This window comes from Sciurus vulgaris, assembly GCF_902686455.1.
Source record: "Sciurus vulgaris genome assembly, chromosome: 16".
In the NCBI taxonomy this organism is placed as follows: Eukaryota; Metazoa; Chordata; class Mammalia; order Rodentia; family Sciuridae; genus Sciurus; species Sciurus vulgaris.
In genome coordinates this window covers 53,559,657-53,573,855 of record NC_136477.1, presented here as the reverse complement: position 1 = coordinate 53,573,855, position 14,199 = coordinate 53,559,657, and the positions used below count along the sequence as shown (strand labels likewise).

Here is a 14,199-nt window from a genome sequence, read left to right as displayed (position 1 = left end):
ACTGTATAAACATTCTGTCAGTACTATTCTAGAAGTTTTAATTTTTGGTGATTAGTTAATGCATTTTAAAGTCTGTCTTAATGATTCTTAAGAAATTATGAAAAGTGGCAAACTCAATGTGAAAATATCTTTTTCTTGAGTGCTTTAGGCTTAGAAAGTCATATCTAGGGTAAAGTATTCAACTTTAGTTGGAAAAGATTTTTGGTAGAACACTATGTTTAGAATTACTCTACTATCAAAGGTCAATTGACATTTATTTGTTAAGAAATGGAAAAAAATCGACTTCTTCATTCAAATTATACCCATTTCCAAAATGCTTCTCTATGAAGTCAACTTGTTTTAGCCCACATGTAATGGAAGCAAAATATGAAAGAGGGTAGAGAAATTCAATGTGAAGATGATACAAGCCTTATTTCTTACAAGAAGTCTTGTATAGTCATCTTTTAAAATAAATATTCTAATAATTTTTCTACCAATTATAATAAAGACATTTATGTCCTTTTTTTTTTTTTTTAAGTTCAAGAGGATTGCTGTACTTCACCCTAAAATGATAAGACTCAATTGCTGTTATGGACCAAAAATGTTTAGTTCAAAAATGAGATTGCTAGACTGGGCACAGTCGTACATATCTATAATCCCAGCTACTTAGGAGGCAGGGGCAGGAGGATCACGAATTTGAGGCTAGCTTAGGAAACTTTGCTAGACCCTGTCTCAAAATAAAATTTTTAAAAGTGCTGGGCATGTGCTTCAGTGGTAGGACACTTGCCTAGCATGCGTAAGCCTTCAGGTTCAGTTTCCAGAGCTAAAAAAAAAAAGAAATTTGGGGGGCTTATTCTGATTGTTCAGTTGTAAATTTGATCTGCTTTTAATAAGATAAATTCTGTTTTGCTTCTAGGCCAGGAGTATGCCTTGTTGTTTCTGGCCCAGGTCTCATCCATGCCTTGGGCGGTATGGCAAATGCAAATATGAACTGTTGGTAATCAAAGTATTACTATTGAAAACATTTTCTTAAAATGTCCTTTGTAATCTTACTGAGTAGAACTGATCTGGGGTGAAAAGACCTGGGAAAAACCCTCTAATATATAAAAACAGAATAGAAAGGTGATTAACAGGGAAAGGGGTAAGTGGGAGGTGAGTCAAAAGATACAAGGTTTTAGTTATGTAGGATAGATAAGCTTAGAGTCCTAGTGTACAGCATAAGGACAATAGTTAATATTGTGTTCTGTTAATTAATAGTATTGTATTCAGGAAACTTGCCTAAGAGAGTAGATTTCAGGTCTTTTTACCACACAAATAAAAAATATCTATTTGAGATGGTGAATGTTAATTTTGCTATAGTAATTATTTCATTGTGTGTATGAATATCAAAACACCATATTGATACCATAAATATAGGCAATTTTAAAAAGTATAAGGAAAATGAAAATTACTCTTATTCCTTTACTTAGAGATGAATACTGTTAAGATTTTAGAGTTTCTTTCCCTCTTTCTGTATGTATATTTGTATATATATATGTGTGTATGTATGTGAATGTGTTTATATAGTTCTGTTTGCTTTAAGTGAAGAATTATTTTTTAAAGTTCCCAGTTTAGTATTTAAAAATTTGTCTTAATTCTTCACTTTGTCTTACATAGTTAGCAAGGCAGTTGATATTCTTGTATTTGAGTTTGCTTTATAAATTGCTTGGTACTTATTCTCTAACTTTGCCTTTAATCCTGGTACTTTACCAATAAGATCAGGTTGAAGGGGGTTATGTTCTGATCAGTTTGTAGCATATTTAATTTTTTCTCCTTTCCTAGCCTTTTCCCTTCCGTATCTACTTCAGGATCTGATATTTTTGAGTACCTTTAGTTTTGCTGTATAGTTTTTTTTCTTCACCTTAAAGGGATAACAGTTTTATTGCTGAGGAATGTCACTCATTTTTACCATTTCCAAATAGATTTACCTAAGAAAGTATTAAATTTATCTTTCCCCTATCCCATGAACAACAAGAAGAACATAAAAATTTATTTTATGTCTCTACTCCTGCTAGTCTGTCATCAGCATCCAGAAGGTATGAGGCAGGGATAAGGAAAAACATTTACTATAAATGTTGCATTTTTCTGAAATTGAGGAAGGGTTCTCTTACCACATTGCCTCCAAAGTATTTTTTAATCTATAGTTTCTAAGGGAGGATGTAATCTGTTCTCTCTCTCTCTCTGTTTCTCTTTAGCATTATTGAGTTGTTTGTTATGTATTGAACACTCTGTAGAGAGTTTTAAATGATATCATCTGTAGTTATCTTTTTCAAATATTACTATTTCAGGCCATTGATTGTGATTGGTGGTTCCTCTGAAAGAAGTCAGGAAACAATGGGAGCCTTCCAAGAATTTCCTCAGGTATCTGATATTTTAGCAACACAGTTATATACCATAAGAATTATGGACAAGATATAAGAACTCCTGTCTGCAAAATAAAAATTTTAAAAAGCATAAATTAGAGGTGCCTGAGGTAATTTAAAAGTAATTTTCCCGAAAAGACAATCTCAGGGGAATATTCAAAAAGAACTTATTTTGTGCTTGGGATCAGGCTTTCAAGAAATATACCAAAATTGGCAGAATTTTAAATTCTGAAAATAAGTTTTTCTAAGAGCCGGAAGTGGGAATAAAAATGACTTTGGACTATGCTTCCCAAACTTCATGGAAATAAAAAGTTGAGAGGAAAATTCCTATTCAAAGTGGTTATCAGAAGACTATGGACAAGTTTATTTTTATTTTAGAAAGAAGACAGGAAGGAAGAAGGAAAGCATTTTAAAAGTAAAAGAAATTTAAAAGATTTTTTTCAACAAAATATTACAGTTTTAAGAATAGTTGTAGAAAGTAAATAGGTGAGAGTGAATGATGGACACAATATAAACATATTTGAGAATTTACAGGATAAAGTTAAAAGCAAAATTAAAACCAAATTGTGAGAACTTCGAAATATAAACAATTTTTAGAAAAAAATTTGCAGTACTAGAGCCTCAAATGGGTTAGGCAAGAACTTTACCACTGAACTACACCTACAACCCCAAATGGAATTTTACATGTAATGAACTAATAAGAAATTCTAGACTTTGGTAAAAGTTAATGCAAATGTTTTATTTTTATATACTTACAAGGGACTTGAAATTTTACTTGTTAATGAAGTATAATACTAATAATTATTTAAAAGATGCTGATATATCTGAAAAAATAAGTAAAGCAGGTAAGATGATTAAAAGGAAAGTTAAGGTTGTTCCAGAAACAATCATTGAGAATAAAAAAAGACTACTGTCCATCATAATCATTTTTTTTTACCTAATAAGGAAAGGAGTAGCAGTTTATTAGAGCAAATTTTAAAGTTGAAGAGAAAGATCACTGATTTAAAATCCAAATATCTGCTTTTTGTAGAAGTCCTTAAAACTAAAAGACATGAACATAAACAGAAAGTTCAGGAATAAGCTTAATTCAGTCATACCCATGGCACTGAGATGACCAGTTTTCCATAGATTTCATACCAGAAACTATCAAGAGAAACAGTTCCTATATAATGTTTAAAGGTAAATTAAACAGTGAAAATTTATCACAACTAAAATCACATGTTCCAGACAGCATAGCAACAAACATAAAAGGAAAAACAGGTAGAAATATAAGAATAGATAAGATGTAAGAGGTGAAGTTGTGTATTCCTAGCTGTGGAATTGCTGGGCTCAAGGGTATGCTTGCTCAATTTTTTTTGTAGACATTAACAAACTTTCTTTCCTCTTTATGCTGTCACCAGAAGTTATGAGAGAACCTGTTTTCTTGTGTTGTGGTAGATGGTGGGTATTATCAAACTCTAATTTTTGCCAGTCTGAGAAATGAAAATGGCGTCCTGTTAGAAATTTGATTATGATTTGAATAGGCCTGTAAGACATAGTCTTAAAATGCATTTTCTCCATCTTGCCTGTAAATGTAATAGAAAGTAATGACATTTTGTCTTCCTTCAGAAGAGTAATATGCTTGTAAGCTGAATTTTTAAGTAATTTTCATTTTCTAAATAGGTGGAAGCTTGTAGATTATATAGCAAGTTCTCTGCCCGGCCAAGTAGCATAGAAGCTATTCCCACTGTTATTGAAAAGGTACAGTATTTAATAACATGGTCTCCTTTGGATTAAACCCAAGGCCTCACACTTGCTAAGCACATGCTCTATCACTGAGTTACACCTTTAGCACTGTTATTTTTATTCTTAATAAAAATGATAATTAGGAGTCTACCCAGACTGGTAAATATGACCTTGTTACAGAACTGTTTACATCTTAGTGTTCACTATCACTACATTTAATTATAGAAACATGAAATGAGTTATTTTTGGAAAAAGTTTCTCCTGTTCTTTAGTTTTTAAAATTATCATTTTAATTATGCAAAAGTGAAGATAAGGGTATACTAAACCCCTGGGTACTCTTTTTATTTTATGTTTTTGCAAAAGATTATTTTTGAAATTTGATACTTAGGTGTAAGACTATCTCTTAGTTAATACAATAGCGTAATACAGTTTTATTTTAGCTATCCATTTATATATACATTTGAGCTGTTTCAAAACCATGAATTCTAAAAATGATATTACACATTACAACATCACAGCTTCTGAAAACTCTGCCAGATTATTAGGATTAAGAAGCAGGTCAAAGTACACATTACAGTATTAACACTTTGCATGCAGAACCTAGTGAATAATTTCCAAGATGAAAGTAGAATAGAACATGAATTTTGAAGTCCTAAGTGAATACTTTCTTGTCCCCACACCCCACCTTTTTTTTTTTTTTCAGTACTGGGGACTGAATCTAGGGGTGCTACATCCCTGGCCCTTTTTATTTTTTATTTTGAGATAGGGTCTCACTGAGTTGTCCAGGCTGGCCTCAATCTTGCAGTCCTGCCTCAGCCTCCTGGGTCACTGAGATACTGAGATTACATTGTGTACCACCACATCTGTCTAATCTCTCCTTTTAAACAAAAAAAAAATCTTCCAAATTATGTAGACTTAATGGAGGACATTTCAATTTTAATTATAGTTGTATTTTTCCTCCAACTAAGGATGTTTAGAAAAATTAAAATAGTATTTATTTCAGAGTTTTAAATTATCTTCAAGTAAAAAAGCTAAAATAAATTGTCTTTGAGTAGAATATGATAATAAGGATTGAGTTGTTTTTTTTTTAATCTTTCTGTGATAAACATAGGCAGTGAGAAGCAGTATTTACGGTCGTCCAGGTGCTTGTTATGTTGACATACCTGCAGATTTCGTGACCCTCCAGATGAATGTGAATTCTATAAAGTGAGTAATAGTCATTTGAATTCTTTATTGCACTATCATAATGCTTACCTTTTGAAAAGAATTTACCTAGTACTTTATAAGTTAATCTCTAGTTATATTAACTTTTGACAATTTAGTAATTCAACTGAATCCTAATCAAAGGGCTTAATTTTCTTAGTTAAAATGGTATTATTTCATAACTATTTTGGGATTTTATTTTTAAATCAATTACATGGAACTTCCTGCATTCCTCATTTGATATTTTTTCCCTGGTAACCATAAATATATTTTCCCATTACTGGGTTACTGACAGTCTTCCTAATATAAGCCAAGAGATGAGGTGGTTGTGTAGAAGTTATTGTGACTCAGCATAAAAAATGTATGTCTAGCTCTCTGTATGATTTTAAAGTGTTCTAACACAGATGTTTCTATGATTTGTTATATCCTTTTATTTCTTAAACACTGAGTGAAAATAAGTATAAAAACCCTTTTTTCCCTGGTATCTCATTCATCCTGTTAAGGATGGCACTTGGGTTCATGAATCACTTGGGAATTATTTAATGCATTCCTGCCACTGTGGACCATTGGTGCTTTAGTGATATTTTCTTGGTCTTACTAGTGAAATTTTTTTTTTTTCAATTTTGTGAAAAAAAAAATCAGAAAAGTAGAAATCATTTCATCTAAGAATTGACATTTTTAACATTTAGTATTTTTCTCTTCTCTTTTTGTGCATGGTTTACATATATTCATACTATATAGATAGTTTTATATTCTACCTTATTTACTTCATATTATCATAATATTTTTTTCATTGTTATGATCATTTCCTGGTCTGGGGATATAACTCAATGGTGGAGCACTTGCCTAGCATGCATGAAGCCCTGGGTTTGATCCTTAGCACCAAAATAAAGTCATAATTTTTGTGGACTTTGTTATTGTGGAAGTGGTTCTCTACTGATTACAGAAAGTGGGCCCCAGGGTATTTACTCAGTATACCAGGGATGATTAATTTTTTGGGGAGAGTCAGACAAAAAGGGCATTTATTCTGTATAATACCTGAACATGATAATCAAAATAATATTAAGGAGTGATAAAAAGTGAGGCTCAGATAAGTTATAACTATTATAAACTGCCTTTTACATTTTCATGAAGGTTGAATGTCCCTTTTTATTAGAATAAATAATCACAGTGAGGACTTGTAGAGAAATGCTTAACTGGGACAATTTCAGTAAGTTCTTTTGCTAATACATATTGTAAGGCTATATTATTCACTTACCTAGTGAGTGGAAATAGTGAATTCTGAGGGAATAGTGAGGTACAGTGTGAACTTTGGAGACAGAAAGACTGTTTAGTGCAGTCTCTGCCAGGTGCCATTTGGGGATCATGGGTAAGTTACTTTCTATGAGTCTTTGTTCCACAGTGGTGAATGAGGTCATTTTAATACCTCACTTTATTGTTTTGAAAATTAAATGAGAAAAAGTGGCATATAGCATTAAATAATTAGTTTTTAGTATGGTATTTATATTACAACAGTAACTACTGTTACTGCTGTTACAGTGCAAAGCTGTTGACACATGTCTCCTGTCAATGAATTACCTGTTTGACTGGTTATTAGACATTAGGGAAGAACTGTTAATTTACTAGATGTGATATTATAGTTGTGTATTAGAAGGTTCTTCTCTTTTACAGCTGCATTAGGAATTTTTTAGGGTGAAATATCTTGATACCTGTAATTATCCTAAAATGGTGGGGAGGCCGGGCTTGTGACTCAATGGTAGAACACTTGCCTAGCACATGTGAGGCACTGGGTTTGATGCTTAGCACCACCTAAAAATAAATAAAATATTTATTGATATAAGGTATCCATCGGCAACTAAAAATAGATACATAAAAAATGACTCACAAAAACATGGGCATGTGTGTATGAGTGAAGCAAAGATGGTAAGATGGTATCAGTTGTTAAATCTACATGGTGAGTGTATGGAGTTTATTATACTATTTTTTTTTTACCTTTTTATGTATTTGAAATTTGCACAATAAGAAATTGTGACCTTGACCTGTTTTGATTAAGAGAGCTTCTTATTCACAGGTATAAGGAGTGCTGTATGCCACCTCCTGTTAGCATGGCAGAAACCTCTGCTGTGTGTATGGCAGCATCTGTCATTAGGAATGCCAGACAGCCCCTTCTCATCATTGGGAAAGGTAAAGTTGAATAGGACTAAATCTTGCGAGGCATTTCAAAGAATGCTGATTCTCTTTAGGAATTATTTTCATTTATTGTCTGCTCTAATGTTGGAAACTGGAATAAAAGTTTTCTTCATCTTCATTTTACATTATTAGTTTTCAGATCATAGAATTATCCTTGATTGCTCAAAGATCTCATTCTTATAAAGAAATATGTATTAAATTGCTTAGGACTTAAAAGTAAGATGTATTTTTTTTTCTATTATAAAAATTTTTGAAAAATATAGAAAAATAGAAATCTCTTCATCCAAGGAAAACATTTTTAACCATTAGTACTTTTCTATTCCATTTTTTGTGCATATTTTACATAGTTTGATCATAACATATAGGCAGTTTTGTATTGTACCTCAGTCAGTTGACATTGTAACATTTTTCATCATCTTAAAATTATTTCCTAAATATAAATTTTAATGTCTATTCACATACACATTAGTACTTTACTGCTCAATATTTACTGTTCGTGTGTTTATAGTAGCTGTGATGAAAATATTTGTACCTAAAGCTTTTTATCTATTTAGGATTTAAGACATATCCCCCAAAAGAGAATTAACTAAGTCAAAATATTTTTAAGGCTTTTGGTACAAACTGTTATTTGCTTTCTCCTGAGGTGGTGTACCAAAGCAATTTATAATCTGGTCAGAAATTTATTTTTGTGAGGCTACTGGGATCACCTATTGTCGCTGGCTCTTTGCGGTACAAAATCTGTGGATTTTGTCACCGCTTGCAGCAACAATTTGCACGGGTCTTATGGGTGGTGGACTGGAAACTGAGCTACTTCTGTCTTTCTCTTTAGTGCGCTGATTTCTTGTTTGTTTATAGAGGATAGAGGAAATGAGGTTTACTTGCTTTGAGAGGAGAGAGAAAGAGACTTTGCTTAAGAGAGACTTTGAGAGAAGGACAGGCTTTGCTTAGAGCTTAGAGGAAGAGAGACTTGCTATGCCTCACTTAAGGTCTGCTGCTTCTTACTGGTGCATCCTGCATCCTGTGAACTAAGGGTGCGTCTACCTAAGGTGCTTTAATGATGCGTTTCAGTTCTCCGCTCTGCGATCTGCCTTCCACCGCTGCCCCTACTCGCTGCTTCTATCGGCTAGCCGCTTCTTCTTCCTAACTGCCGTTCCACTGTCTTTTCTTTCTTCTTGCCACTTCTTTTGCTAGCTGCTGTGTTTCCCTATTAGCTGCTGCGCTGCTTCTTTCTGCTAGTTGCTGCTGTGTGTTTTTGCTGTCTCGCTCCGTCTACACTTATATCACCTCCAGGAGGCGGAGAGCAGGGCCACGCCTCTTATGCAAAGATTAGCAAGACGCTAGTTGTCCAAGCAGGCACAATTAGGAGTGCTTGAGAACACATGCGCATACACTGTGTGCGTGGACGATAAATCACCTGAGTGTGCTTATGTCAGTTAACCTCCTCGCTGCCGATGTGATCAGGCACTGCCCTGGCACAGTCAACATGGCACAGCCCCCAGCAACCTATGACTATGCTAATCAATTATCAATTAGTTAGACACCACATAGAAACTAAACATAGTTTTAAAGAAACTAGTAAACAACTGAAAAAAAATTGAGGTCAGCTGAGTTGAATGCATTTTATGATGTACCAACTGTGACTTTGGCAAGCAACTGCTCTGAGTTTCTCGCTTGTAAAATAGGAATATTAATTCCCTCAATAGGATATAAATAGCAACATATGTGGAAAGCACTCAGTGAATGCTAGTTTTCATTCTTCCTTTAATAAACATTCGATGAGTACTTATGATAAGGCAGGGATTATAAAAAAATTCATGAGGAATACAGAAGAATAATGATTCCTGCCTAGAGGGGAATAGGCCTGATACCAGATACGTGCAGTAAACTCTTAGTGTGTAGAGAGGCCGAGGTGGCTTCTCAAGGAAAGCAGCAACACTTGGCTTGTGTAGGTGATGCAAAGACATTCCAGAGCGCATGACATAGCAGCTGTAATTTGAAAAACAGGGTAATAGTTGACCAAGTGACAAGGAGAGCAAAGGCAGTCTAGGAAGAGAGAGTGAGTGTATAGTCATTGAGGCAAGAAGAAGAATTAGAAAACTTGCTTCATGAAATCAACGAAACTATTTTTCATTGTATATGTGTGAGCAAGGATTCAGGGTGGTTCTGTAGGGGGAATGTGATTGGACCTGAATGTACACTGTACTGTTTACTAGGATTCAGTAAAGAATTTAAATTCTAAATATTGAGAGCATTCTATTAACCATAAAAAAGAATAAAATAGCTAAGAATAATAATGGCCTTGATAACATTAGAAATGGAATTATTCCTGTATTTAAACAAATAGTAGATATTTTCAATGTCCAGGACATGGTTACCCTGCAAGCATATTTTGTAAAAAACAAGTATGTGTCCTACTCGAGTTAGCCCTATTACAGTTACAGCATTTTAGAACCCATAGGAAGATCTGCAGAGCTTAAAAGGAACTTAAGCCCCCCAGACTAATGCACTCTGTGTAGACTAGATTTGCTGGTAATGGAGATCAATGTGTGAAGGGAGCCTTTCTCCTTCAGGGCAGAGTTCCACCTGGGCCTCCCAGTAAATACAGTGTATTTAGTAAATTCTGGTTAGTAGTTCAGCAGGACCTTAGCATGGAACAGGTAAGTGACATCAACAAGAGGTGCATGCTGTAACTTTTGTTTAGAGGTGGACATTCTTCAGACTATAATATTATTGAGGAGAAATTAGAATTATTACTTTCTTAAGCACTTTAAAATATCAGAGATAAAAACTATAGTCATGATTTCTTTTGTGTTTAAGCCTATGTATAAGCAGAAGGAAAGTATTTGAGATCTAAAAGCAATTTCATATGAACTGTTTTTATGGTCCCAGTGCCAAGCTTAGCTAAATCATCCAGTACATTTGCATTTCTTGTAGGTGCTGCTTATGCCCACGCAGAGGAGAGTATCAGGAAGTTGGTGGAGCAATGTAAATTGCCATTTTTGCCTACCCCGATGGGGAAAGGTGTTGTCCCTGACAACCATCCAAATTGTGTATCTGCAGCCAGATCCAGGTATGTGGCATTCCACATTTTAAATACAATATCCTAGCAAATTTTAGGTTAACTTAAATTGTTCTGTGATCTTAATGAATCTTGAGAGAATCATGTAATTTTAAGCCCACCCTGCTTTTTTTTGGACTTTATGTATAAAGATTTACCAGGTCTCTTCGAGGCTCTTATGGTTTTAGTGGAGAAATCTACAGTCATTTTAATCTTTGTTCTCTGTGTATTGTATTCTTTTTTCTGGCTGCATTCAAGATTTTTTCTTTATCTTTGGTTTTTAGCAGTTTAATTATGATATATCTGGACATGATTTTCTTTGGGTTTTCAGATCTTTTTGAATCTGTAAATTTTGTCTTTCTCCAAATTTAGAAACTTTTCAAAAAATTTTTTTTTAAATTTCATTTGTTCTAATTAGTTGTACATGACAGTAGAAGGCATTTACATGTTTTGATAGATCATACATAGAGTATTTCTTCACCAATTGCTCCTTCTAATAGAACTCCAGTGATACAAATATTTTGATATTTTCCCAAGTATCTATTCACTTTTTAAAAATCCTTTTATTTCTTACATTTTCTGTTTTTATACTCAGAATTTTTATATTTAAAAATTTTTTCTTTACTCTTCATGGAGCATAGTTATAATAGCTGCTTTAAAGTCTTTATTTAGTAATTCCAACATCTGGGACATCTTGAATTAGCATGTATTTACTATCTTTTCTTTTGAGAATTGTCACATTTTTCTGTATTGAGTAATTTCGGGTTATATCCTGAATTTTCTAATAATAGGTTATGAGATTCAGGGTTATATTAAAATCCTCTAGAATGTTGATTTCGTTTGTTTGTTTTTTACCAAGCAATTGACTATTTAGTTTAGGTTAGGTTCAGACTGCAGATTCTCTCCTACTTAAGTGGGAGTACTAGTTCCAGAGTCAGTTCCATTTCAGAGACTGTGCTGTGATGTTTTGAGTCTGTTTGCAGTTCCCTAGCTTATCAGGGTGAGCCCAGACACTTGCTAGTTCATATCCAGAATTGGGGATTTCTTTTCTTTCCTCTCTAGGATCTCTCTGGCTCCCTACCTCCACTTTCTTTTTTCCCAGAAGTCCCTTTTCCAGCCCCCTGCTGCTGCTTTATAGTACCACAGTTAGGCAAGCAAGAAGAAAAAAAACAATGGAGACTGATACCATAGCTTTAGACCACAGGGGGGCCCTTTTTCTAGTTCCTTTTACCTAAAAGAGGACATTTCTCTTATAATTTTGGCTTCTTGGGAACAATCACAATGAAGTCTACAAGAGCAGGGTTGTGGGGGCAGGAAGAAAACAAAACCAAACCTGAACTTCTCGCCTCATACTCTAGCTTGCACTACTAAGTGAGAGAGAGAAAGGGGTGTGTGTCGGGGGGGGCGGGGGTTTGCTTCTTCAGTCTTTAAACTCCTCTCCCAGTCTTCCTACTGTTGTTTACTTTTCACAGTCCTCAAGTAGTTGCTTTTTAAATTTTGTTCAGTTTCCCCTTGTAACCATTGGGAGAGCTAAGCTGTAGTGGGCTTATGCCCAAGCTTGCCTGGCCCTGGAAGCCTCTTCTTTTAGTTTTGAAACACACTTTTTGATATATCTTACTTTTTTTCTTTTAATTTCTTGATTACAAGTTAGTCTAAATATATAGAAAGAATAATTTAATAAACACCTCTGTAGCCACTACTCAACTGTATCAGTTGCTTTAGGTTTTTTTTTTTTTTTTTTAGAAACAAAAAGTTATAGATTAATTTGCAGTCCTTTATAGATCTTTCTCAATTCCATTCCCTCCTTCCCTGTCCATAGTTCACTCATGCATTTGATTTTTTCATAGTCTCACACATGGACTAAAATTAATTTTGAGAACTTTTTAAATGTCACATTTGCAGCTGTACATGTTGACACATGCCTGTAATCCCAGCAGCTCTGGAAGCTAAGGCAAGAGGATCACAAGTTTAAGACCAGTTTCAGCATCTTAGAGAGGTTCTTAGCAACTTAGTGAGTGAGACTCTGTGTCAAAATAAAAAAACAAAATGGGCTAGGGAATGGCTTAGTGGTTAAGTGCTCCTGGGTTCAATCCCTATATCCCCCCCCCAAAAAGTAAAATGTCATACTTGCTGTTTGTGTTTCTTGTTTACTGCTATTTTATTAGATCATGCCTTTACTTTTTACTCAGTATGCTTTATATAGTAACCAAATTAATTCTTATACTATTATTTTAATATTATGACTTAGGTTGAACTGAAGTTTATCTTTATTCTAACCAGATTTTTGAGAAGATAATATTAATGACATAGTATAAAAAGAATTGCAAAGGACTATAAATAATTGATCAGTAATTTAAAGAGTAGTGGAGTATTGAAAAACTAATCCATTCTGCCATTTGCAGATTTTATATTTGTTAAACTGGGTCTCCTAGTGTATGAAGATTCTTTTTTAACCGTACTTGAAATGATATCTGAATTTCCGTAAAAATCACATTCATCACTGAAGAAGCAAAAGCAATAAAAACAGATCCTGTATGGAAAGAGAAAAGGGGAGTCAGCCAGAAATCAGGACAAAGAGGAGTAAAAACCAAAACAAACCTCACTGCAATTTATGATAATAAACTGTATTAGAAAAAGTGTAGAAACATTCAGATTGGATTAATAACAGCAACTGTATGTGTTATAAGAGCTATCAAAATGAAACAATTTAAAAACAAGGTTGGGCAAAGATATATGAAATAAACATAAAGCAAGGGTGGCTATGTTAGTGTCAATGTGGATATCAAAATAAAACTCATTAGTGAAGGGGATGGGAAGGATTATGGGGGAAGGAATAATAGTAGAGTGAAACAGACATTATTACCTCATGTACATGTATGACTGCATGACCGAAGTGATCCATCCTGCAATATGTATAATCAGAAAAATGGGAGCTTACACTCCTTTTATGTATGATCTATCAAAACGTATAAATGCATTCCACTGTCATGTACAACTAATCAGAACAAATAAAATAAAAAATTAAACATTAAAAAAGATTAGAAGTTATATTAAAATAGCTTCTTTATTAGAATCTAATGAAGATTAGAAATACTAATGTGTATAACATAAAACTATTAGTAATGTATTTTGGAAAGCAATTCAGAAATATTAATTGATGGTCTTAAAATACCTATTTCTAGAGTGCTGGGAATGTGGCTTATTGGTAGAGCACTTGCCTAGCATGCATGATGCCTGGGATTCCAGTCTCAGCACAAGGTGGAGGGAAGGGAGGGAGAGAAAAGATGTGTAGCCCAGCACTGGAGAACATTAAATAAATTATGGCATATGTGTTGAGCAAAACATGTAACTTTCCCTGGGCGTGGTGGTATACTCCTGTAATCCCAGGGGCTCAGAAGACTGAGGCAAGAGAATTTCGAGTTCAGTCAGCCTCAGCAACTTAATGAAGCCCAAACAACTCTGTGAGACCCTGTCTCTAAATAAAATACAAAATAGGACTGGGGATTTGGCTCAGTGATTAAAGTGCCTCTGGGTTCAATCCCCAGTACCAAAAATACAAAATAAAACAAAACATGTAACCTTTAAAATTTTTGTTTAGGAACTTAATGATAAAATGTTTATGATAAGCAAAAGTGCATGGGA

General features: G+C 34.0%; 2 protein-coding genes across 4 annotated transcripts in view; one reads left to right on the top strand and one right to left on the bottom strand.

Moving 5' to 3' along the window:
* HACL1 (2-hydroxyacyl-CoA lyase 1) overlaps positions 1-14,199 on the top strand; it is a 38,558-nt gene that overhangs the window by 4,798 nt on the left and 19,561 nt on the right. For 2 of the 3 annotated variants that reach the window (XM_079114400.1, XM_079114402.1), the window contains 6 exons: positions 896-976; positions 2,307-2,379; positions 4,044-4,121; positions 5,218-5,312; positions 7,381-7,493; positions 10,434-10,569. In XM_079114400.1, the coding sequence (XP_078970526.1) occupies positions 896-976; positions 2,307-2,379; positions 4,044-4,121; positions 5,218-5,312; positions 7,381-7,493; positions 10,434-10,569 (576 nt within the window). The remainder of the gene's footprint in view (positions 1-895; positions 977-2,306; positions 2,380-4,043; positions 4,122-5,217; positions 5,313-7,380; positions 7,494-10,433; positions 10,570-14,199) is intronic. The other variant, XM_079114401.1, reaches the window with a different exon arrangement.
* The window catches only part of BTD (biotinidase), a 64,067-nt gene that overhangs the window by 44,710 nt on the left and 5,158 nt on the right, over positions 1-14,199 (bottom strand). The window lies entirely within an intron of this gene.